At 42.0% G+C, this 24,808-nt stretch overlaps 1 protein-coding gene and 1 long non-coding RNA gene across 3 annotated transcripts in view; both read right to left on the reverse strand.

Moving 5' to 3' along the window:
* Window positions 1-24,808, reverse strand: part of megf10 (multiple EGF-like-domains 10) — a 94,904-nt gene that overhangs the window by 34,586 nt on the left and 35,510 nt on the right. For both annotated transcript variants that reach the window (XM_077496433.1, XM_077496432.1), the window contains exon 6: window positions 2,896-3,142. In XM_077496433.1, coding sequence (XP_077352559.1) covers window positions 2,896-3,142 — 247 coding nt within the window. The remainder of the gene's footprint in view (window positions 1-2,895; window positions 3,143-24,808) is intronic.
* On the reverse strand, window positions 6,980-9,720 carry LOC144001863 (uncharacterized). Its single transcript, XR_013278614.1, has 5 exons — window positions 9,114-9,720; window positions 8,943-8,989; window positions 8,806-8,856; window positions 8,699-8,732; window positions 6,980-8,605 (listed from the first exon to the last, which is right to left on the reverse strand). It is a non-coding gene; the product is annotated as an uncharacterized LOC144001863 (long non-coding RNA).

Genomic DNA, 24,808 nt, shown 5'->3' on the forward strand with positions numbered 1-24,808 from the left:
TCTATTGCTGATTATTTTCTAAAACAAAATGAGAATGATGAGGAGAAATCAAATCAAACGATACAGATGAAAAGGGCAGGGGAACATCGGCCGAGGACCGGTGTAGAAAAAAAAGTGCTGACTTTTCCTGAGCTAAACAAAATAATGTTCACATGAGTTAAGTTATACGAAATTATTGACTTGTTTTGATAGCCACTGCTGTTGCAGGCAAACCTGCAACAATGAAATATTTAGCAAATATATCGAGTTGCGTATGCCTAAGGTCATGCTGCTCCTCCACTGTCATGATGGTGGCATGAAGGGGTGATGTTTGAGTGACGTTTTGTCTTGTGAGATGTTTTTGTTTTGAAAAGTTTTTGTTGTATCATCAAGTTTCAACTGAAGTGACATTCGTGGTGGGTGTTTGTTTGTTTTTTGCCGTGACCCGCAACTGATCACCGGGTGTTATTTGTGTCATGAGGGGATTTATTTATTTTTTTTCACGCCGAGGGGAAAAAGCTCTTCTTTCGCGACCAAGATGACCTGACTTTGCGAGTCGTGTTTGTGACCGCCAATTCACCATCGAGAGTCACGGTGAGTGGAAAAAGTTTGCCTTTCGCGTTGCCATGATTTTGCGGTACTATGCGCTAAGCTAACTCCAGTGAAATGCGTTGGACTTGACAAAACTGCCATCACGACGCCACAGTGAACTAGTCGTGCACATTTGTGTTATTCAAATACGCATGTAAATGTCTATAAGCAATCGTGGTATTCACGGCAGGCTATGAATTTGTCATTCCGAGTGTTCACGGCAAAATAACGCTAGCAAGAGATTTGCTATTTTTAACGTCGACCAAGTCGACTTTTTTCCCCAGCCCTAGCGACCAACTAAAAATCTTACTCGCACCAGTGCTACAAGTGGAAAAGTTAGTGTAGAGCCCTGTTTTGCCACTTGTTGTCATAAAAAATGACATCACAGGTGCTCAGAGCTCAGGTAATGACCAATCACGGCTCACCTGTTTTCTGGGTTCGTTCATGGATGTTAGCAAACTGAGCCCTGAGCACATGTGATGTCATTTTCAGTTGATAGCAAGGGTACAAATGTGTTTTTCAAGGTATTAATCAAATTAATTATCTACAAAATATGATCTTCTTTCTGCTGAAAATGGCTAAATGAGTCAAGCATCCCTTTCAATAGACAACCTTCTCAAATCCATTTGTTCTGTTTGGCATTATTAAACTAACAAGGCATTGTGTGACGATGCTGTTTTCAGAGTCATCTTGTCACACTAACTTAACTGAAATTTTATAGCCTCTCAGTGGTGATAACAGTTCGTTTCAAAGGCTTGACAATAGCCAAAAGCCTGAAGACTTTCTTAAAATATTACATATACAGATAAGGGGGTGATAGATAATGGACAGTACATTTTTTCAATTATGCTGTGGGGCTTTCACTTAGTAAAATGCAGCTGCAGATCCTGGCTTTGAAAACCGCAGCTGTCTCGCTCTAATGACATTATCAATGGTAACGCTACATCAGGCTGCATGAAGTCATGGAAATCTGTGAACTGCTGCACAGTTGCCAAATCTCAAACAAGCCTGTGGTGGCAAAACATTTTCTACATTAGTGAAATAAACATTGGGAAACACCAAGAGCTGACTTGTGAAGTTTAAGTTCATCTGTAAAAGTGAAGATGTTGGTGCATCTGCTTGCAGGGTCACGCAAGGTTTGGCAAAGTGACAACGCGCACACATGTAGCAGACTTATGTTGGTAACATACTATTGTTTGTGGTTACTTGTGGAAACACAATATCCAAAATAACATTGGGACTACTAACTATAAAGCCCATATATTATACAATGGCTGAAAGGATCACAGGGGACATGCATGTACCGTATTTTCCGCACTATAAGGTACACCGGATTATAAGGCGCACCTTCAATGAATTACATATTTTACAACTTTTTCCATATATAAGGTGCACCGCATTATAAGGCGCACCTTCAATGAATGACATATTTTAAAACTTTTTCCATATATAAGGTGCTACAGTAGAGGCTGGGGTTACGTTATGCATCCATTAGATGGTGCTGCGCTAAAGGGAATGTCAACAAAACAGTCAGATAGGTCAGTCAAACTTATATATATATAACTCATTCACTCCCAGACATTTTTACAGAAGCAGTCCCCTTAAACTCCCAGCTGTTTTACTGGATTTTGACTGATTTTGCAAGCCCCTCCCCGCGAATACTGTGTTCTTTTGCTATTAAAAAAAACAAACAAACAAACAAACAAAAAACACATGGAACCTACCAAAAGAATGATTAGTTTCTTCTTTTATCAGGAAAAGTACATTTCTGTTTTGCGGCAATTAGCATTAGAATATAGCTAAGTTTCATCATTATTCACAAATCTGTTTAAAATTGTGGGGAAACTGCTTGTTTTCAACATCGTCCTGGTTGATCCCTTATACTCTGCTGCAACCTTCTGGCCGTTTTTGTAATTACTACCATTGTTTCACTCGTTCTTTGCAGTTGAGGCTGCATCAAAGCCTTCTGTATGCTCTAGCATAAAAAAAACGTGTAAATACATCTTTGGGACACTTAAAACATTTAAAATAGACCGTATTTATATGTTTTTGGGAGCAAATGAGTTATTAGATTACAAACCAGCTTTCTGACAACTCCATTCACTCCCAAAATGAATAAACAGCTGTTAACAGCTGCTAGCATCTTGGCGTCTTGCGGCTCAATATCGATCCATATATAAGGTGCACTGGATTATAAGGCGCATAGCTTTTGAAAAAAATTGAAGGCTCTTATGTGCGCCTTATAGTGCGGAAAATACGGTAACATGAAATATTTCTTCATTACTTGGATTCAGCAGAAAAAAGAAATTTCACACTCGGACTTACACAGCTCCAGTGTATCCTGGTGAGCACTTGCATTCTCCAGTCATGTGGTGACAAGCAGCCCCATTTCGGCACTGGCATTTCTGTTGACATCCGTTACCGTAGGTGCCCATCTCGCACACTTCCTCACAGCGCCATCCTCTGTATCCAGGAGTGCAGATACAGGCTCCGGTGATCGGGTTACACAGAGCTTTGTTCTGGCACTGACATCTGTTACTGCAGTGGGGACCCCAGTGGCCACTGTCACAAGCTGGAGAAAATGGTAAAAAAAAAAAAAAAAAAAGTTTAGACTTGTATCAAACAGCTATGGTATCTGTCCTTTTTAATTGGGTTATTGTATTAATTTTAATGATGAAGTCATTGATGTTATTGGATTGAAAAAAAAAATCAACGTAAAGCTCGGACCAGAGAACTAAAATGGAACATTTATTGAAATATATATATATATATATATATATATATATATATATATATATATATATATATATATATATATATATATATATATATATACATATATATATATGTAAGGGGTGGGACCATACGGGCAAACCACGATTTGATACTGTGACGATATTTGGCTCACGATATCGATAATATCACGATACACGATATCTACGATTTGTGATATATTATCAAAAATGTGACTGAAAAAGCCAACAAATGCCCAAAAAAAGGAAAATGTCTAATTATGCATTTATTCAATGCCAAAACTTTGTACAATGTACAAGGTTTTGCATAGTGCCTCACTGCCTCTTGGTCTTTTAACTGTAAACATTGTAAAGTGAGACAAATTAAAGTGCATAAACATTAATAACATAACACTGCACAAATGGACACATTACATCGATATCTACCGTCAGTGTATCGATAATTTATTGCATATATATATATATATATATATATATATATATATATATATATATATATATATATATATATATATATATATATATATATATATATATATATATATGGTGGCACGGTGGATGACTGGTTAGCACGTCCGCTTCCCAGTTCTGAGGACTCCGGTTTGCATGTTCTCCCTGTGCCTGCGTGGGTCTTCTCCGGGTACTCCGGTCTCCTCCCACATTCCAAAGACATGCATGGCAGGTTAATTGGACGCTCCGAATTGTCCCTAGGTGTGCTTGTGAGCGTGGATGGTTGTTTGTCTCTGTGTGCCCTGCGATTGGCTGGCAACCAGTCCAGGGTGTTCCCTGCCTACTGCCCAGAGCCAGCTGAGATAGGCGCCAGCACCCCCCGCGACCCTTGTGAGGAATAAGCGGTCAAGAAAATGGATGGATGGATGGATATATGTGTGTATATATATATATATATATATATATATATATGTATATATATATATATATATATATATATATATACGGTCATATTATGGGTGTCAGGCGATTAAAATTTTTAATTGTAATTAATCGCATGACTTCCATAGTTAACTCATGATTAACTCATTAGCTCCCAAAAACGTCATATTTTAAATGTTTTAAGTGTCCCAAAGACGTACTTATATGTTTTTTGTTGTTTTTTTTTTTTTTATGCCAGAGCATAGAGAAGGCTTTGATGCAGTCTCTCTACTGCATACAATGCTTGAGTGGCAGCAGAGTATAAGAGATCAACCAGGCCATGTTAAAAAAAAGCTGATTTCCCCACAGTTCTAAGCAGAATTGTGAAAAACGATGAAACTTAGCTATGTTCTATTGCTAATTGCTGCACAGCGGAAACAGATAGGAATATACTTTTTTCCCTGATAAAAGAAGAGACTTTAATCTCTCTTTTGGCATGTTCCATATTTTTATAGCAATAGAACATAATATTTCGCGGGCCTTGAAAAATCAGTCAAAATCCAGGAAAACACTTAAGTGAAAATGGTTGGGAGTGAATGACTTAATCACAAATTTTATACCTGTTTTAAATGTACAATAAAATGTACAATAAAATGTTTTTTTTCCCAAGTTTTCATACTCTTGTTAAAATAAAAGTGGGGCAAAAATGTTAAACTAATAGAAATATGGCTGCGTCTTTTAGTCGTTATTACAGTAATTTCATAATAATTCATAAAATTGAGTTAAAATTAAAAAGATGTACTGTAAAAAAGATGAGTTATCTAATCTTTAAAATTTGTGAAATTCTGCAGATTTTTAAAATTGTAAAATATAACTTGACTCCAGTCTCCCCAAATAAATGCATATTCTTATTTTTTATTTTTTTTCTAGATTTTGACGTGGACCTGTCTGCTATGTTGCATTTGGAATTCCCCCAGTACAGGCTTTCCAAATAAGTAAGTTAAATTTAATCCCACGTTAAAAAAAAAAAAAAAATGCTGTTAAAAGAACTTTAAATTAACTCAGTGTGGGCCTTATCTTCAAACATACTGAGCTGATGACCAAAATTTATCATAACTGATTTGCACACTAGTGGAAGACACCTTTCACAGTTTATGCATGGTCCATTAGATTAGACACAGCCAATATGTACGTTTGGAATTTATGCTGTACCCATAGCACCACTTCAAGTTTACACAAATGCCATTTGTTTAGAGTCAGATACAGTCGTCAGAATATGCAATGCTATGTTCTCTCCAAACCCAAAGACACGTGAAATTAAGTCTTACTTCCTAGAGACATGATCGCTGAAAGGCACTATTTGACAAATAAAGGACTCAGCTTGTTGTCTAATGAGGCAGTTAATGGAGGCAGGTCACAGTTTAGGAGCGAGATGAAAATCTAGCCTCTGGTGTTGAAACTGATTAGGGTACAGCTTTAATTTAATGCAATAGCTAGAACAAAATCATTTGGAACAGTTTATTATATTGAGAGAGTAAATTGAGGCTTTTATTTTTATCATGGTCTGCCATGACCCACAAGCCATTAGTTTCATTGTTGCTGGGGATTAACTGTGGATTAAAGAATCTTTGAAAAGGCTCACCCTGAACTACGGGTGTTTTTCTATCAATTTAAAATTTCTCCACTCCCAATCTGACATCTAATTTACTGTACCTTAAGCTTAAACCATCATCAGACCACAGCGCTTCAACTTCTAGTGTGCATTTGGACTCTTGATTCATAACCGCTTGATTCAGTGATGCTTCATGCAGTGAACGTGCAAATGTGTTGTACTGCATGTTTACGTCGATACAGAGCTTTCAAAAGTCACCTGTGGAGTCAGGGCCTCACCTGTCATTGAATTCAATTTTGAGGAAAGTGGAGTTTTGTGATCTAGGCCACTTTGTCCTGCTTTTGAAAGCTGTTTTATTATTATCTGACATCTTAAATGAGCCTACTAATACTGTATCTACCACCAATATTTTTGAAGATTGTTTATCATCAACTAAAAAATTAAAATTTGAGAACATTCTCGTAAATCCTGAGCTAGATAACATCCTTAAAATACTTATGTGCTGAAGGGGTTGGATCCCAAAGCACAGACACAAATAAAGTTTTAACTATTCACATAACTTGACTAAACGAAAAACGAGAATGCATCGAGAATCACGAGATGCCAAGCCCCCTTACGGAGAAGCACAGAGGAGAGTAAGCAATAATCCGGCAACCACACACATTTCTCAGACACTTATATAGACAGTCAATCAATCTAATTGGTTGTGGCTAGACATGCGAGTACCAGTACTGACAAGGAATTCTCTGATTGGTTGTTGACCAAGCAACGTGACCAAAGATTCTTGACATCATAAACATCACACAGCACCAAAGATTCCTGTCACCACACAACATCATACAGTATTAACCTTGACATCACACAACATTACATAGCATTAAAGATTCTTACCACCACATAATATGACATCACATAGCCTAAAACTAGTTGCAACTCCTTCATGACTCGAGACAAGACCCAAACATCACTCCTTCATGACTCGAGTCATGACAGCATTTTTTACGTGAATCATCTAAACACTTAGTAATGGGTAAGAACATGAATCAACATTCACCCCCCCAACCCCTCCAATTTTCTTTATTGAATAATTTTCGAACAAAACAAAACACATCATATAATCATAATAGACATAACTATTGCAAGTCACAATTGAAAAGGTACAGCCATATGTTAATCAAAAATATATAATCCAAATTAACCATTATGATTGCAGCATATTAGTAATGATTATGTTGTGAAATTGAGCAGTATGCAGTACTGTATTCTTTTGATCCTATGACACAGTTATACCACAATAACTGTCATGAAGTAATGTTCTTGACATATTTTTTTGCCAGAGGTCGACATTTGCGTTTCTTGTCTCTTCCTGTCGTTAATGGTTTCCGACATTTTCAATCAGTGGCCACATTTTCGGCGCGGGCTTTATGACACGAAGACTCAAAAAAATACACGGATTGAGTTGGACCGGATTGAAAACCTGGTTCAGTCGGTGTTGAGTCTATGTATTTTTCCCAGTCTTTGCATCATAACGTATTTGCTGAAAATGTGGGTATTCATCAATGACGGGAAGAGGTGCCTCTGAGTGTTGCCATACCACACTATAATGTCATTCGTCATTGCAATGCTACATTTATTGGACCATGGATGTTGGAAAAACAGAATGCGCTGCGTTCAATTAGGGACGGGTACCTTTCGCATTTGAACCGGTTCGGTTCCAATCGTTAGTATCGGGGTATCGGGGTACCGGTACTGAGCAGTACCAATTTTTGGTACATTTGTTCTGTTGTTTGTGGTACTGAATGTTCATTTATTTAACAATAATATAATAAGGCACGGTGGATGGCTGGTTAGCACGTCCGCCTCTCAGTGCTGAGGACGCAAGATCGAGTCCATGGATGGAGTTTTATATAGTCTCCTCCCACATTCCAAAGACATGCATGGCAGGTTAATTGGGCTCTCCGAATTGTCCCTAGGTGCGCTTGTGAGTAGGGATGTAACAATATCCAAATACCATGATACGATATTATCACGATATGAAGCTTACAATACGATAATTATCACAATATTGCGGGGAGGTTGGAGATATTTAACTCTTTGACTGCCAGCCATTTTCGGAAAAGGTAACCCCATACTGCCAGCTGATTTACAGAATTTTACCGATCTTTCAAGCTCCACAGAAAATGTTGTGTTAGGACTATGGAAACGCGGATACTACCAAATGAAAGATTGAAGTCTCATCTTTCATCTAAAAAAAAAAGGTTTGTTTCTACCTTATTCAGATCTTCAGTAATCAACAATAGAAAACAGCTTCGTTTCACCCAAATCCTCTATTTTCTTCCAAAATACGGAGAAATCAAGCTTTTTGTGAAACGATGTTATTTCATGCACTCTAGTGAATTTGGCACTTTTTTTTTTGCATGAGTGATTCTACAAACACCTAAACTTCTATAAAACACTACCCCAACAATTAAAAAAAGTGTTTTTTGATTGCAAAATAACAGTTTATTTACATGCAACAGTAGCAATCCGAACAAACAATTTGGAAAACTCTTTGCAAACTATTTACACGTGCGCAACAGTTTTTGTCAGTCTGCTTCTGCATGGACTGATTTGCGTAGAGGTTGGTATGATGAACGATGTGCTGGAGAAGTTCATCCGTGATGAAGAGCTCCAGGATGTCAGCTGGCAGGTGGGAATTCAGCTCTGCTGCAGCATCCCTTGGTCCTGGTTTTGCAGCAAAGGGGAAGATGGTTGGCTGCCAGCCGAATTCATCAACTTCAACCCAGCCAATCTTTGGGATCTGCAAATATACATTTCAATATCATATATTATTTTAGAGCACTGTGATGCAATGTGTGTGTGTGTGTGTGTGTGTGTGTGTGTGCATGTTTACCTTTTTTTCTTGGATGTATTGATTGATGCACATTCTGTAAATTATAGAAGACGTTTACCATCAAATATTTTATTAGTGCTGTGGAGAATCTTTTTTTTTCTTTTTACCTTTGTTCTGCTCACTGTGAGAAGGGTCACTTTGGGCCCTATGAGGAGGAGCTGAAAGAAACATACAATTACAATACTATCGAAAGACTTTCCTTTTATTGTTGCGGTGTATTGAAAACATTTGTTTGTTTTTTTACCTTTCTTTGTCGTAGAACCAGCGGTCGGACGTTGCTGTGAGCACGATCTATAAAATATACATTCACGTTTGTATAGGTAATAGATGTTTTAGTGTATATCAGCACATTTACACACGCTGCTAGCAGATCGACCGAAAAGGAAAGTAATCTTACTAGCATGTTAGCGCTTACCTTCACGTTCTTTGGAAGACTGTCCAAGACTGTCTTGCATCGGACCCATAGTAGTCGTCATCGTCCGATGAAACGTCATCTGTGCAGACGTGCTCGGTTGTGCACCACTTTTCTCCGGTGTTAGCATCGCTAGCTGGTGGGGCTTTAGGACGTTATTAGCATCGCTAGCCGGTGGGGCCTTAGGACGTGGTCGAAACGGCCGCGTCACCGCTTCAACTATGACTTAACCCCGTCATCACTGTGCTCTTGAGCACTGGTCGATGCTTTTGAGCTTTGAAAATAAGGATCAAGCGTGAGCTGATTGCCATCTGTAGCCTTTTTGACTCCCTTAGCCAAGTTAGCCATTCTCTCCCCCTCAACACTCTAGCTCAGCCTCTCTTCTTCTACTGTTGTCTCCTACCCGATCTTGTCCAAAAGACTCATCACAGCCATCTAGTGGCCAGGAATACTCATATAGTAACCCGATCGGCTTGATACTTGGAGCACAGCTGCCCAAGGCTTTCCTCCACCCGTTTCCATAAAAAAACATAGTAGACGTCAATTAACGTCTATGGCGGCCAATCCTAGGATTATACTGAACGTTTTTAAACGTTTATGGCGGTCAAAGAGTTAAAAACGGTTACAATATTGTAAAAAAAAAAAAAAAAAAAAAAAAAAGAGCTCATACTAAAAAAAAAAAAAGCACATTATTGTGCTTTTGTACATAATAGCAATACATATAAACTACCTTCAATCTCGAATAACACTTAACTCATTTGCTCCCAATAACGTGTAAATACGTTTTTTAAGGTTGTAAGTGTCCCAAAGAAGTATTTATACGTTTTTTTTGTTTTTTTATGCTAGACCATACAGAAGGCTTTCATGCAGCCTCCCAACTGCGAAGAACGGTTGCAGAAATGGTAGTTATTACACAAACGGCCAGCAGGTGGCAGCAGAGCAAATGAGATCAACCAGGGCCACGTAGAAAAAAAGATAGATTTGTGAAAACTGATGAAACTTAGCTCTCTTCTAATGCTAATTGCTGCAAAACGGAAACAGATAGAAACATACTTTTTTTTTCCTGATGAAAGAAGAGACTTTAATCTTTCTTTTGATAGGCTCCATGCTTTTACAGCAATAGAACACAATATTCTGTGGGCCTTGCAAAATCTGTCAAAATCCAGTAAAACAGGCGGGAGCGAACGGGACTGCTTCTGTGAAAATGGCTGGGAGTGAATGAGTTAATATTGAGGGACTTACTCACTAATGCAAGCCCACATTGAATTTCTCCACGTATTGACTCGCTTCAAAGTATTTTACAACCCCCTTCATCTGACAATTAGTGTATTTTAAACATCGAAGGGCCAAAACATACATAATGAAAAAACTGCACTAAAAAAACGAGCCACCAGAGGGTGATATAACCGCACAAATGGAAATCAACCTGGCTTGTTGTCGTGATCATGACGACGATGATATTATGGCAGTTTACATCTGTTACATCCCTACTTGTGAGTGTGGATGGTTGTTTGTCTCTGTGTACCCTTCGATTGACTGGCAACCAGTTCAGGGTGTACTGCCTGAAGCTAGCTGGGATAGGCTCCAGCACCCCTTGTGAGGAAAAGCGGCAAAGAAGATGGATGGATGGATGGATGGATGGATGGATGGATGGATGGATGGATGGATGGATGAATGGATGGATGGATTATTTTTGAATAAAATTAGTTTTAATAGTTTAATAAAATTTAATTTTAAAACAAAATCTAATATGTCTCAACTTACAAACAGCCTCCTGGATCCCATTGATAAGTGGAGGACTACATTTTTTCTTTGGATCGTGGAATGATGTTTATTTTTTGTAGCCTACTTAACTTTGCCTGACAGGGACTATTTATGTAATTTAGACAGTGAATGTAATTAATTACTTTTTCATAATGAGTCACAAATAAAATGTTAATTTCTGAACCGCATTTTGTATTTACTTGGGTTGTCTTTGTGCGATATTAAGATATTATAGATATTAAAGGGATACTTGACTCATTGAGCCATTTTCAGCAGTAAAAGTTCATATTTTGTCTATAATTAATGTGGTAACGTCATTATTTTTCGTGTACATTTAGTACCTTTAAAAAGCAATTTTTCTACTTGCTGTCGACAGATGATCATGGCTCAGTTTACTGACAAAACCCAGAAAACAGGTGAACTCTGATTGGTCATTAACTCATTCAAACCCAAAGACGTATAAATATGTTTTTCAATACTTTGTTCTTCATTCCCAAAAACATATTTATGCGTTTTTTTTCTGTTTTTGTTTTTGTTTTGTTTTTTATGCTAAAGCATGAAGAGGTCGTTTAAACCAATGGTAGTTATTGCAAAAAACGGCCAACAGGTGGCAGAAGAGTATAAGAGATCAGCCAGGGCCATTTGCAACAAGCTCTTTTTGCCAGTGTTTTCAACATGTTAAAACTATTCTAATGCTAATTGCTGCAAAATGGAAACGGATATGTTTTTATAGCAATAGAACAGAACATTCTGTGGACCTTGCAAAGTCAGTCAAAATCCAGTAAAACAGGAGCAAAAGGGGTTGCCTCTGTGAAAATGGCTGGGAATGAAAGAGTTAACTACTTCCTCAACACATGTGATGTCATCATCAGTCCACAGCAAGTAGAAAAATTACTTTTTAAAGGTACTAAATGTACATGAAAAATAATGAAGTTATCAAATTCATCCATCCATCCATCCATCCATCCATCCATCCATCCATTTTCTTGACCGCTTACTCCTCACAAGAGTCGTGGGGGGTGCTGGAGCCTATCTCAGCTGGCTTTGGGCAGTAGGCGGGGTACACCCTGGACCGGTTGCCAGCCAATCGCAGGTTATCAAATTCATTCTGGACAAAATATTAACTTTTCACTGCTCAAAATTGTTCAATGTGTCAAGTATCCCTTTAAGATAAGATATACAATTTATTTGCTGCTGATCAGAAACTACTTTTACAGGGTCTTTACATATTTAAAAGGAAAATAAACAGGTTCACCGCTGCCATAAAATGTATTGGAAAAATGTCTTGTTACAACAACAAAAATCCACCAAGCACAAATTTCTGTACTTTTTGTTTTGTAGTATGAAACACAATTATGGGCAGAGAAAATCTTCAACAATACAACAACTTGCCGGATCTTTGAGGAGCCCAGATTCTCTTTTCCAAGAAATAAACTCAGTTTGAAAGTGAATACTGTATGCCCAGAATGCTAATTAACGCTATGCTTAACCAGTTCAACATTCGGAAGTTGTTCAAGTGATTAACAGGCTCCTTTTCTTCCGCCTGCATTAGCCTGCTCCAGACTGACTGATTTAAAAAAAAAAAATGATAATACATACTTCCTTTGCCTTGGGCAGTCTAGTCCTGTGTGGTGAGGATTCAGGGACAGACAAAGGGGATTAGAGATACTAAGATGCACAAATAAATACCTTGTGCATTCAAGTCCGCCAACTCGGGAACCCTTATGAAACCTGACCTGGATTAAAGAAAGGCCGGAATCAAGGAGCTTGAGGCTCACTATCCACTCGCTTGACAACAACTAGTTCTTATTCATCTGTCTACTCTGGATGGCTGTGGGGAAAAAATACTGCTGATGATGGTCAAAATGCAAATGACATAGTGTTGCCAACAGTACAATGGCTGTCATAATTATCGTAAAAATGTTGCTTACTGTTGATATGAAGTTTTATAAGCTTAAGTTTAGCTGCTGTTGTTTTTTTCTCCTCTCAGTCCACAAAAGAGGTGGGAGGGGGATGGGGGCTAAGTGAAGAATGGGAGCGCAAGTGTTTTTTTTTCCCATCTATTTGGTGATTACACACTCTACCAAGCATGGTACACTCACAGAAAACAGTTTTTTTTTTTTTGTTTTTTTTTTAGACTGATACAGAGGATTCACAGGGAGTGGGGCAAAAACCATGTAGCGTTCGACTGCTTTACTGAACTGTATCGGAATGTGTGCTGCAGGCTGGAGGCTTTCAATTACGGTCTAAAGCAAGCAAAGGTGATAAACACAAGCGAGGGTAACTTTCGTTTCTTTCATTTTCAATGAACAATTGAAAAAATCAAATGATGAAAAAGTGACTGCTTTGTTATTTGTGTTTTAATCTAACATAAAAAACTAGAGTATGTTGTCATTTTTACATTTGTGTGCGTCACAAATTTATTTACAGTGTTGGGCAATTAATCAAAGTATAATTGTGACTTTGATATTGGCTTTTCATGATCATAAAAACATTATAATCAAAGAAAAACAATTCATGTGCCGAACAGCATGGTGCGTGTTTTGCAGTTCCCCGAGGGCACCATGTTGCTTGTGCTGCAAGCGTGGAATGAATGTTATTGTGCCCTCCCCCTATGTGTGTTTTAAGATGTTGAATGATATCCCAGTTATAGTTTACTGTAAAACTAATCACGCAACAAAAATAATTACACACAACATATATTTTGAAGGCACGGTAGTCGAGTGGTTAGCACGTCCGCTTCCCAGTTCTGAGGTCTCTGGTTCGAGTCCAGGCTCGGACCTTCCTGGGTGGAGTTTGCATGTTCTCCCCGTGCCTGCGTGGGTCTTCTCCGGGTACTCCGGTCTCCTCCCACATTCCAAAGACATGCATGGCAGGTTAATTGGGTGCTCCGAATTGTCCCTAGGTGTGCGTGTGAGTGTGGATGGTTGTTCGTCTCTGTGTGCCCTGCGATTGGTTGGCAACCAGTCCAGGGTGTCCCCCGCCTACTGCCCAGAGCCAGCTGAGATAGGCGCCAGCAACCCCCGTGACCCTTGTGAGGAATAAGCGGTCAAGAAAATGGATGGATGGATATATTTTGAATACAAGACATACTTCTTTTTTGAAACATCTCAATTGCTAATGCTAGCAGCCAGGCTAATAAGAAAATTCGGATCAAGTTGTGGGATGATAGTCCTTTAAGTTCCAAATATTCACACACAAATGCTGTAGCAACACATACAGTTCATCTTTTTAATTTTAACTCAATTTTATGAATTATTATGAAATTACTGTAATAACGACTAAAAGACGCAACCATATTTCTATTAGTTTAACATTTTTGCCCCACTTTTATTTTAACAAGAGAATGAAAACTTGGGAAAAAAAAAACATTTTATTGTACATTTTATTGTACATTTAAAACAGGTAAAAAATTTGTGATTAAGTCATTCACTCCCAACCATTTTCACTTTAGTGTTTTCCTGGACTTTGACTGATTTTTCAAGGCCCGCGAAATATGATGTTCTATTCCTATAAAAATATGGAACATACCAAAAGAGAGATTAAAGTCTCGTCTTTTATCAGGGAAAAAAGTATATTCCTATCTGTTTCCGCTGTGCAGCAATTAGCAATAGAACATAGCTAAGTTTCATCGTTTTTCACAATTCTGCTTAGAACTGTGGGGAAATCAGCTTTTTTTAATATGCTATGCTCTGGCATAAAAAAAAAAAAAAAATGTATAAGTACGTCTTTGGGACACTTAAAACATTTAAAATATGACGTATTTATACGTTTTTGGGGGCTAATGAGTTAATCATGAGTTAACTATGGAAGTCATGCGATTAATTAACTTCATGCTTAAGCATTAAAAAAAACAAAAAAAACAACAACGCATAAATATGTTTTTGGGAATGAAGAACAAAGTATTGAAAAACGTATTTATACGTCTTTGGGTTTGAATGAGTTAATGACCAATCATAGTTCACCTGTTTTCTGGGTTTTGTCAGTAAACTGAGCCATGATCATCTGTCGACAGCAAGTAGAAAAATTGCTTTTTAAAGGTACTAAATGTACATGAAAAATAATGACGTTACCACATTAATTATAGACAAAATATGAACTTTTACTGCTGAAAATGGCTCAATGAGTCAAGTATCCCTTTAATATCTATAATATCTTAATATCGCACAAAGACAACCCAAGTAAATACAAAATGCATTTTATTTGTGGCTCATTATGAAAAAGTAATTAATTACATTCACTGTCTAAATTACATAAATAGTCCCTGTCAGGCAAAGTTAAGTAGGCTACAAAAAATAAACATCATTCCACGATCCAAAGAAAAAATGTAGTCCTCCACTCATCAATGGGATCCAGGAGGCTGTTTGTAAGTTGAAACATATTAGATTATCAAACTATTAAAACTAATTTTATTAAAAAATAATCCATCCATCCATCCATCCATCCATACTTGAAGTTTCCATGAAATTTCGGAATTTGTTGAAAAAAATCACCCAGAAAAAGTGTTCACCATTCGGGCGGTCGCTCACCAAGATGACGTTTGCCTTGGACATTTTCGAAGGATTGTTTAAAAAAAAAAAAAAAAAAAACATCCTTGGATCAGTTCTTTACAAAACACCAGGCAAAAAACACTTCTGACAGAGAACATGAACCAAAGAGGGCAAAAAACGATGAGGACAGCAGTTAAAAAGATAAATGACCATCATTTTTTATTCTTTACTCTATTCTTTGTTTTTTACATTACGCACAACTCTCATTTATTGTGCAGTAATCTAATTGGAACATGTATTTGTTACATGTTTCGATGCAGTTTTATGCTTTATAAAACATTTATGTCTGAATTTTGGGAGGCTTGGAACAGATTAGGGCATTTACATGGAAAATGCGTCTCTACTTACAAAATTTTCTACTTAAGAACTTTCTTCCAGAACCAACGACGGTAATTTTGTAAGTAGAAGCATCACTGTATATTATTCTCAATCTCTGAAAAACAAGTTAGGCTCTGTCCCAATACCCACACAAGCATGCAAAAATTGCAGAAGTGGGACAGTGAGTGTGACATCATCAACTTGCGCCACTGTGTTAAATCTGTGTCATCAACCATTGCGGCAGCTGTTGTTGTTTACTGTTGTTGATACTAACACTGCAATAAAGCAGTAGTAAAGTGAAATGTCGATGGCAGTTATGGTTCCCCGCCTGGACTTGCAATGCACTCACTATTTGCGGTCCCTGCACGATCTGCGCCGCATGTGCATAAGGGCGCTGTCCCAATACTTGCACTTTCACTCTTGTGCCCCTTAATTGAGCGTTCTTGTTGATGGGTGCAAGTATGTTGGGTGTCCCAATTCTCCGAAGTCTCTGTCGCCTTGCTTTGGGCCCTTGTTCCACACTTCCACACATTTTGGCCTGGATCAGGCCATCCCTACGACAAACACTTTTTCTATCATCGATAAACATGAAGACGGGAAATGTGACAATTGTAATAAGGTGGAATAAATAAAATGAAATGTAAAAAATATGAGAAAGAGCAGTACTTTAAACAGATGTTCCACATAGAAACAAAGGAGTCTGGACAGATATTTAAGCAACTGATGTTAAACTCAATTGTTTGTTACGGTGCTGAAAAACAAAACAAAACAAAAAAGCATTAAAAAATAAAAAAATCCAACAAACACTGAAGTAAATAAAATAGTAAGTTAGTAAAAGGTCTGAATGAAAACAAGTCTATTACTACTACCAGAGAATATTTAAAGCTACTCTATGTAGGATTTCCCCAAAAAATATCTTAACAATAGCCTTTTTATTTGACCATTTATGACACCATTTATGAAACATATTCTAATTAGTAGATCAACATCTTCGCTGTTCACAATGGGTACTCCTACAAGCCTCTGGCCAATATTATTTAGGAAGCGTCCGGTCCGAATCTTTCGAATTTCCCGCCCTCTGTCTGCGGGATGTGACGTCATTCGCGTCATCGTCAGTTGTTTCCTGTCGCGCGAAGACGGAACTAGTACAGATTTTCGCTGCCCCAGACACCCACTGTTACTCCGCGGAAGGCTGCTAAAAAAAAAAAAAATGAAAACAATGTCAAGTGCTAAGAAAAAAAAAATCTAAACTTGATAGTGACCGACGCCGGGCAAGAACGAGAGTGAACATTGGTTTGACATTTCAGCGGTGGAGAGAGTTGAGATCGGACTTGGATTAGAAAAGTGATTTTCTTTCTACTCCAAAAGGTAAGAAGCGAGTATCTTGACATTTAGAAGAAAATGTGTTGTTTTCAAATAGCAGTAACCTCAAGATCGATCACTTCTCGGTCGTAACTATTGGGGTGAAAGTGAGGTGGACGGCAACATTTAGCGTGAAAGGGGCGGCAAAGTTGAATGAAATGGAACAGAATGACTTTATGAAGAAGAGACGTTCCATTCCGCGGCGTTTCAATCAGGCTAAATGTTGCCTTATTTTCCTCCGTGAAAACAGCCTATTGTAGCTACATTATGCTAACGGAATGTGAACGGTACTACTGTATGGCGATAACATTCACGGCCATATCACACTAAGTAGTGAATGGGTCTATATGTTTTTCACAATCGTCAATTTCCATAAATGACAGCCCACCTTTCGGCTCATGCACAATGACGCTAGCCTGGGGGCGACATACACTAATAATGACTAGAATCAGGTTGACGTCCGTCGAGCGGGGTGACTACAATACGTAACTGCATATTAACATCGGAATGAGGTCCAATTAATTGACGTAATTTGCACATCGTTTTGGAGTACAGCACAGGACTGGACTTCAACCGACTAAAGCAGGGGTGGCAAATTGCGGTCCTCGAGGGCCGGAGTCCTGCAGGTTTTATAGATATCCCTACTCGTAGTGCAGCTGATTCCAATTAACAGGCTCGTTATCAGGCTTCTGCAGAGCTTGCTGATGAGCTGATCATGAATCAGCTGTGTTGAAGAAGGGAAATATCCAAAACCTGTAGGACTGCGGCCCTCGAGGACCGGATCTCGCCACCCCTGGACTACAGCAATATGATCTGCACGTCGCGTGGACATCAATTGTTTAGTGGGGATCGAGAGTCTCATTCCGTGAAGTGGCCAGCTTTGTATAACATTATAAAACTTCTTACCTCTGAAAACATAGTTTAATTGGATATGAAGAGCCCAGTCTTCAGTATTGAGGTCGTGCACGTACGAGTGCGCGCAGCGTGTACGAGCGTGCAGTTTGTTTTCGGCCACAGGTGGCAGTAGAGATTTGAAATTTTAAATCTTACATATAGCTGCTTTAACATCTAATAAAAACTAGGGGTGTCAAAATTGTCGCGTTAATATTAGGGATGTAACGATATCCAAACATCATGATACGATATCACAATATGAAGGTCACGTTACGATAATTATCACAATATAGTGGGGTCGTTGGGGATATTTAAAAAAAGATCGCAATATTGTAAAAAGAAGAGCTCATAAAAAAACACAATATTGTGCTTTTGTACATAACAGCCATACATATAAAAACATTGAGGCACTTACTTGCTAATGCAAGCACACATTGATCACTTCACAAGCAAATTAGTTTCCCCTTCATCTGACAATTAAATAATTAAGATTTTAAACATAGAAGGCCAAAACATCCCGAATGAAAATTAAATTGCACTAATAAACTAGCCACTAGAGGGTGCTAGAACTGCACAAATGGAAATCAACCTGACTTTTTGAACAGATGTGTTCCTTTTAAATATCATGAATATGATATTGTGGCAGTTTTAATATCACGATATTGCCCTGATTGTTCCATCCCTAGTTACTACTACCAGAGAATATTTAACATCTAACTAGAGGTGTCAAAATTAGCACGTTAATATTGAGTTAATTTAAAGTTCCTTTACCGCCAGTAATTTTTTTTTTTAAACGCTAGATTAATGGGATACTTGACTCATTGAGCCATTTTAAGCAGTAAATTATTAATATTTTTTCTAGAATGAATTTGATAACTTCAGTATTTCTCACGTACAATTAATACCCTTCGAAACTATTTTGTCCACTTGCTATCGCCTGAAAATGACATCACCTGTGCTGAGAAAGTAGGTAACGACCAATTATGGCTTGGTTTGCTGAGCAAACCCAGAAAACAGGTGATCCATGCTTGGTCGTTACCTACTTCCTCAGCATAGGTGACGTCATCTTCAGTGTTGCCGGACTAAGTAACGCGTTACTCAAAAAAATTTGCTTTCCAAAGTAACTAGTAGTCTAACGCATTACTTTATTCTACAAAGTAGTCTGATTAAAGTTACTGTCCAGAGATTCAATGCGTTACTCCACATTTTCATGAAGAAGGCAAAATATCTCACGGTTGTAACAGTCACAAACAACTGCCGCTAACTATGAAGATGAGGCGGAAGTCATTGATCACCACACTGAATTCAGCCATGGTCTGGTCGTGAATGGTTTGCACATTCAAAACAAAAGTGATGATACTTTTACTACTAGTTTTATTAACCAACAGGCACACAACGCAACAAAAAAGTGTACATTTTGGACCATAAAAGTGGTAAAAAAAATAATTTATTTCCATCCTAAACTAGTCCGTGAAGCATTATGGGATGAGGTCATCTCCGCCCTCTCGCCAGGGGGAGTGACATCAGACAAGTTACGTTTTCAGTAGGGGTAGAACAAAAAAACGATTCGACCGAACCATTGTTCGTCAAGGGGAGCTAAACGACCGTATCGGTAGCAGACTTGTCAACCGATACAAAATCCGCCGGGAATCCTTAGATACATTGCTTGTAAAGCTGTGGACCGGATATCGCGTGGCTGTGAATCGGTTGCGAGTGAGGCTTTATGGTTTTCATGACAATAGCAAGAGTTCTGCGCCGTGCTCTACTTGTTTTGTTTACATTTCAGTAGCATCACTATTCAAGCTACTTCCGTGTTTACAGAGAGCTAGCAAAGTAGCGCTCAGAGACGCTTCATTCCCCGCAAAGACGTTACGCACCTTTTTTGGGGGAGAGCCTACCGTCAATGCCGTGCTCGCGACACGGCGCGCGCGCGCACAACGAGTGACAACATGCAGCTGGAGACAGTTAGCAGAAGCCGGTGCCGTACATCTCGGTATTTCCCATGGCTATCGAGTCCTCTCGGTGCATTTGTATGTCCCGGGCCGGCGTTGGTACTGCGCGCGAGCCAAAAAGAATAACTCCCGTGACGATCCAATGCATGGATTCAAACGACACAGGTATGTCCCACAGCCAACACACCAGCTATGGTAAAAGCACACTACAAGTATCTCATTTCTCAGTTTGTGGCTCCCTGTCAATGTCTACAACTAGCATGAGCAGCAGATAGGAGAACTGAGACGTGCCCGCGATTGCGTCATCAAACTCAAAATGAACGACAGCCCAAAAAACAAAATATAAACAGTAGTGATTCTGTGGTCATCATCGTGTCTCAGATTAAAAAACCAAAAAAGAGGTCATACATTAACCAAAAAGGAATGTGATGGCAAAAGAAAAACAAAAATTGTTAAAAACAAAAATTGTTGATTAAAAAGGGAAATGCCGGTTCGAGTCCAGGCTCGGACCTTCCTGGGTGGAGTTTGTGTTATGCCTAATAACGAGCGGACGACGGCTTGTGCTCACTGAACTTTTATTGTCTCATTTCAAAACTCACTTGGGCCCGGTCGCCGTGACGTCACAACCCCGCGACCATAAACAATGGCTTAAAGCCATACAACACATTTACCCCCCCCCCCTTTCAAAGAAGTGCAAATCAATCGCAAATAACATAACATTAACAAAGATTTAAACGTAAATGGCCTGTCTGGATGAACTGGGTAGACTACCAGTTCACCCGCATAACCTTGTGGAATATTCTGCCACGTGACAGGCTATGCACTAAACTTCAGTGGCCCTGAACTTTTAAACATAGTCCTGGAGGTACAGAGGTCTCCGGCGGACCCGGGCCGGCGTGGCTCAAAACGCACGGGTCCAACTGGTGCATTCAGCTCAGGTGGGTCTGCTACTGGGGCCCCCGGGTGTGCAGAGGAAAAGTCCCAGTCCACATCCACCTGATCCGGTTCAGCTGCAGCCTTCCCGTCAGGGGGCCGGTGGTGAAGCAACTCGTCTAAGACGGCTGGCGTGCCACCGTGAGCCATCAGTCAGACGGAATGTGGCTGGTCCCAGCTGCTCTGTGATCTGCTGAGGTTCCGACCAAAACGAAAGCAATTTGTGTGGTCGGCTGGGTCTACGGATCCGGACCCAATCTGAAACTGTGAGTGCGGGGCGTCTCACCCGACGCACCCTGTCATAGCGCTGTTTCATGCGACGCTGCTGCTCTGCCACTCTGTCACTTGGAGGTGTTGCTACTCCTGGAGTGGGTTGTTGAGGAGGCCGTAGACGATCCAAAGGAAGTTGGAGTTCCCGACCCAGCATGAGGAGTGCTGGGGAGCAACCTGTGGTGGCATGAGGCGTCGCTCTGTAGTGCAGCAGGGTGTTCTGCAGTGCTGCTAAAAATGGAAAATGATCAGCAAGGTGTGCTCTGAGTCCATGCTTAAGGGTCTGGTTAAACCTCTCTACGCCCCCGTTGGCTTGTGGGTGATACAGGGCAGTCCTGACATGTTTGATCCCCCTCCTCTCCGCGAAGGAGGCGAAATCCGCTGAGATGAACTGAGGCCCGTTGTCGGTAGTGATGGTGTCGGGCACACCCCAGCGGGCGAAGAGAGAAGAGAGGAAGTCAGTGACGACCTGGGTGGTTACAGACCCAACAGGATGCACTTCCGGCCATTTGGAGTGCAGGTCATAGGCCACCAGGAGGAACCGTTGATGCTGGGGAACGCCGTGCAGGTCCCCACAGATGTCCACCTGGATGTGGGACCATGGAGCAGCTGGCCACGGGAGGGGCTGCAAAGGCGGTGGCGGTGTCATGCCCGTCTTGCCACTGGTGAGGCAGGCCACACAGTCCTTCACCATGGTCTCGGTGTCCCTGTCGATACCCGGCCACCAAACCAAACCCCTGCAGCGCTGTTTCACTCTCACGACTCCCAGGTGACCCTCGGGGGCCATGGCCAGGATGCGCCCCCGCAGAGCACCGGGAATCACTGCACACAGTCCCCTCGCTATACAGACGTCACCCCAACAGGAAAGGTCACTTCTGACCTGGTGGTAAGCAGCCAGCTCCTCCGGCACCTTAGCTGGCCATCCCTCCTGGATGAAGGTACGAAGCTGGGAGAACAATGGGTCCTGCGCAGACGCTGTCTGGAGATCCCGCAGAGATACAGCAGCCTGGAGGGGTTCGGAGAGCATGAGGACCAGCTCCGACTCAGAGTGGTCGTCGACAGGATCAGGCGAGGAGCTGGGCATGGCCCTAGAGAGCATGTCAGCCACCACGTTGTCTCTGCCTGGTGTGAAAATCGTCTTGAAGTTATAAGCCTGCAATCTCTCCGACCACCGGTACAAACGGAGCGGCTTGTGCCCCGAACCAGTTGTGGCAAGGAGGGCCGTGAGGGCCTGGTGATCCGTGCGAAGCGAGAAATGTCGACCGTATAGGTACATGTGCCACCGTTCACACGCCCAGACGCAACCCAGGGCCTCCCTTTCCCCCACGGAGTACTTCTGCTCAGTCGGGGTGAGTGACCTCGAAGCAAACGCCACAGGGCGTTCAGTCCCACCCTGGAGCTGGGACAGGACGGCGCCGACGGCGGTGTTAGAAGCGTCGCAGGTCACAAACGTGGGGCTCTGCAGGTCGAAATGGGCCAGCACCGGTGGGGAGGTGAGTTGTGCCTTCAGCCGGCGGACCGCAGCTGAGCAGTCAGGCGTCCAGGACCAGGGCGTGTCCTGTTTGAGGAGAGCACGCAGCGGGGCAGTGGTCTCCGAATAACGAGGCAGAAACCGCAGGTAGAACGCTGTCATCCCGAGGAAGGATGACAACTGGGCGGGACAGGAGGGCTCAGGCAGGCACAGGACAACGTCAACGTTGGAATGGAGCGGGCTCAAGCCGTCTGCGGTCAGGCGGAAACCCACAAACTCAATGACTGAAGAAGCAAAGATGCACTTGTCCCCATTAAGTGTGAGGTTGTGGCGAGCGAGCACGTCAAGTACCATGGCGAGGCGGACATTGTGCAGCTCAGATGTCGCTCCATGCATCACGATGTCATCCAGGTACACGACTACCCCCGGGATGCCAGCGAAGATGGTGGACATAATCTTTTGGAAACAGCTGGGAGCGGAGCTAAGTCCAAAAGGCATGCGAGTGTACCTGAAAACCCCTATGTGGGTCACAAAAGCAGTGAGGTTGCGGCTCTCGAGGTGGAGAGGAACCTGCAGGTAGCCCTGTCGGAGGTCAAGCTTGGAGAAGACCGTAGACCCGTGAAACTTGGCCGAAAGCTCCTCCGTGGTGGGTAATGGGTACTTGTCGGGGATCACTGCCTCGTTCACCCGCCTGAGGTCGAGGCAGGGCCGCAGGCCACCCGTTCTTTTCTTTGCTACGACCAGATTGGAGATCCAAGGTGAAGCGTCCACCCGCTCGATGATGCCTGCATCGAGGAGTTTGTGCAGCTCAACCGTGACATCATCACGCAGGGCCAGGGGCAGCCGCCGCAGAGGTTGGATGACTGGGGTCACAGCTGGATCCACAAGTGGCTGGTGATCAAAGCTAGTGAGGCAGCCAAGCCCCGTGAACAGGGATGGCCAGCGGTGTAACCATGGCGTGGCCACCGTCAGTATGGTGGCACCCAGGTTATCAGTGATGGAGAAGCCCAGGGCGCAGAACAGGTCGAAACCGAGGAGGTTGGCACCCTGGCGAGACACCTGGAAGGTAAATTTTGGGAGGACCGTAGAGCCATAACGCACAGCGAAGGTGGCAGTGCCCACCATGCCAATCTTAGCGTGCCCGTAGCCGTAAAGAACTTCCGCTCCAGCTTCAATCGACATCCGAGGGAAAAGTCGGCGCACTGTGGACTCGTTCAGAATGGATCTGGAAGCCGCCGTGTCTAGTAGTAGCGAAAGTTCAACACCGTCTAGTTCCACCGTGCACCACTTAAATGGTTTGGCACCGGAGCCTACTGAATGTATGGTCGTTGTAGACGAACTAGGCCGGGGGGATGCAGAGGACGGCGCAGAACGGCACACCCGGGAAAAGTGGTTCATCTTACCGCAGCGTTGACACCGCTGCCCCGTGGCCGGGCAGCCGGGCGCTCGTGTAGGGTGAGATGGCGACCCGCAGTTCCCACAATGCTGCCGGGGTGTAGCGGCCCGGCGTCCCGCGACGTTCACCTCGAGCTCGTCGGGGGGAGGAAACGGCTCGTAGAGAGGGGCCGACGGAGCTACAGCCTGCGCCAGCGCAGCGGGGCGAGGAGAGGGCGGGCCCGGAGCCGCCAGCTGAGACGTCAATTTAGCAGCCGACTCGAGCTGGAAAGCCAACTCCACTGCCTTCGACAGAGTCGTGTCGTCCGGTGACATAAACAGTTTTTCCCGAAGTCGGGGACTGGTCGTGTGCTCTGCCAGTTGATCCCGAATCATTTCCTCCTCCAAAGTTCCAAATTTGCACAGGCTAGCCAAACCCCGGAGGTCGGCGACGTAACGGTGAAGAGACTCACCCGGCCGCTGTATGCGTTGGCGAAAAACAATGCGGCGTACTATAACGCTCTGTGGAGCAGCGAAATTGTCGGACAGCAAATCCACACAGTCATCAAACTTCGGTGCGGGTCCAAGAGTTCGAAAAATCCGTTGTCCCTCGCAGCCCAGGCTGTGGATTAGCATAGCGCTTAGCCGAGCATCGCTAACGTCGGCCAAGCCAATAGCCTCGATAAACGTCGTAAATGACTCGTACCAGCGGGGCCACGGAACCGGCGGTTCGCCAGGTAGCGATAGAAAAGGAGGCAGGGGTGCAAGCGGATGCTCCATCCTCGTTGCCAATGTTATGCCCAATAACGA

Source organism: Festucalex cinctus, chromosome 15 (genome assembly GCF_051991245.1).
Source record: "Festucalex cinctus isolate MCC-2025b chromosome 15, RoL_Fcin_1.0, whole genome shotgun sequence".
In the NCBI taxonomy this organism is placed as follows: domain Eukaryota; kingdom Metazoa; phylum Chordata; class Actinopteri; order Syngnathiformes; family Syngnathidae; genus Festucalex; species Festucalex cinctus.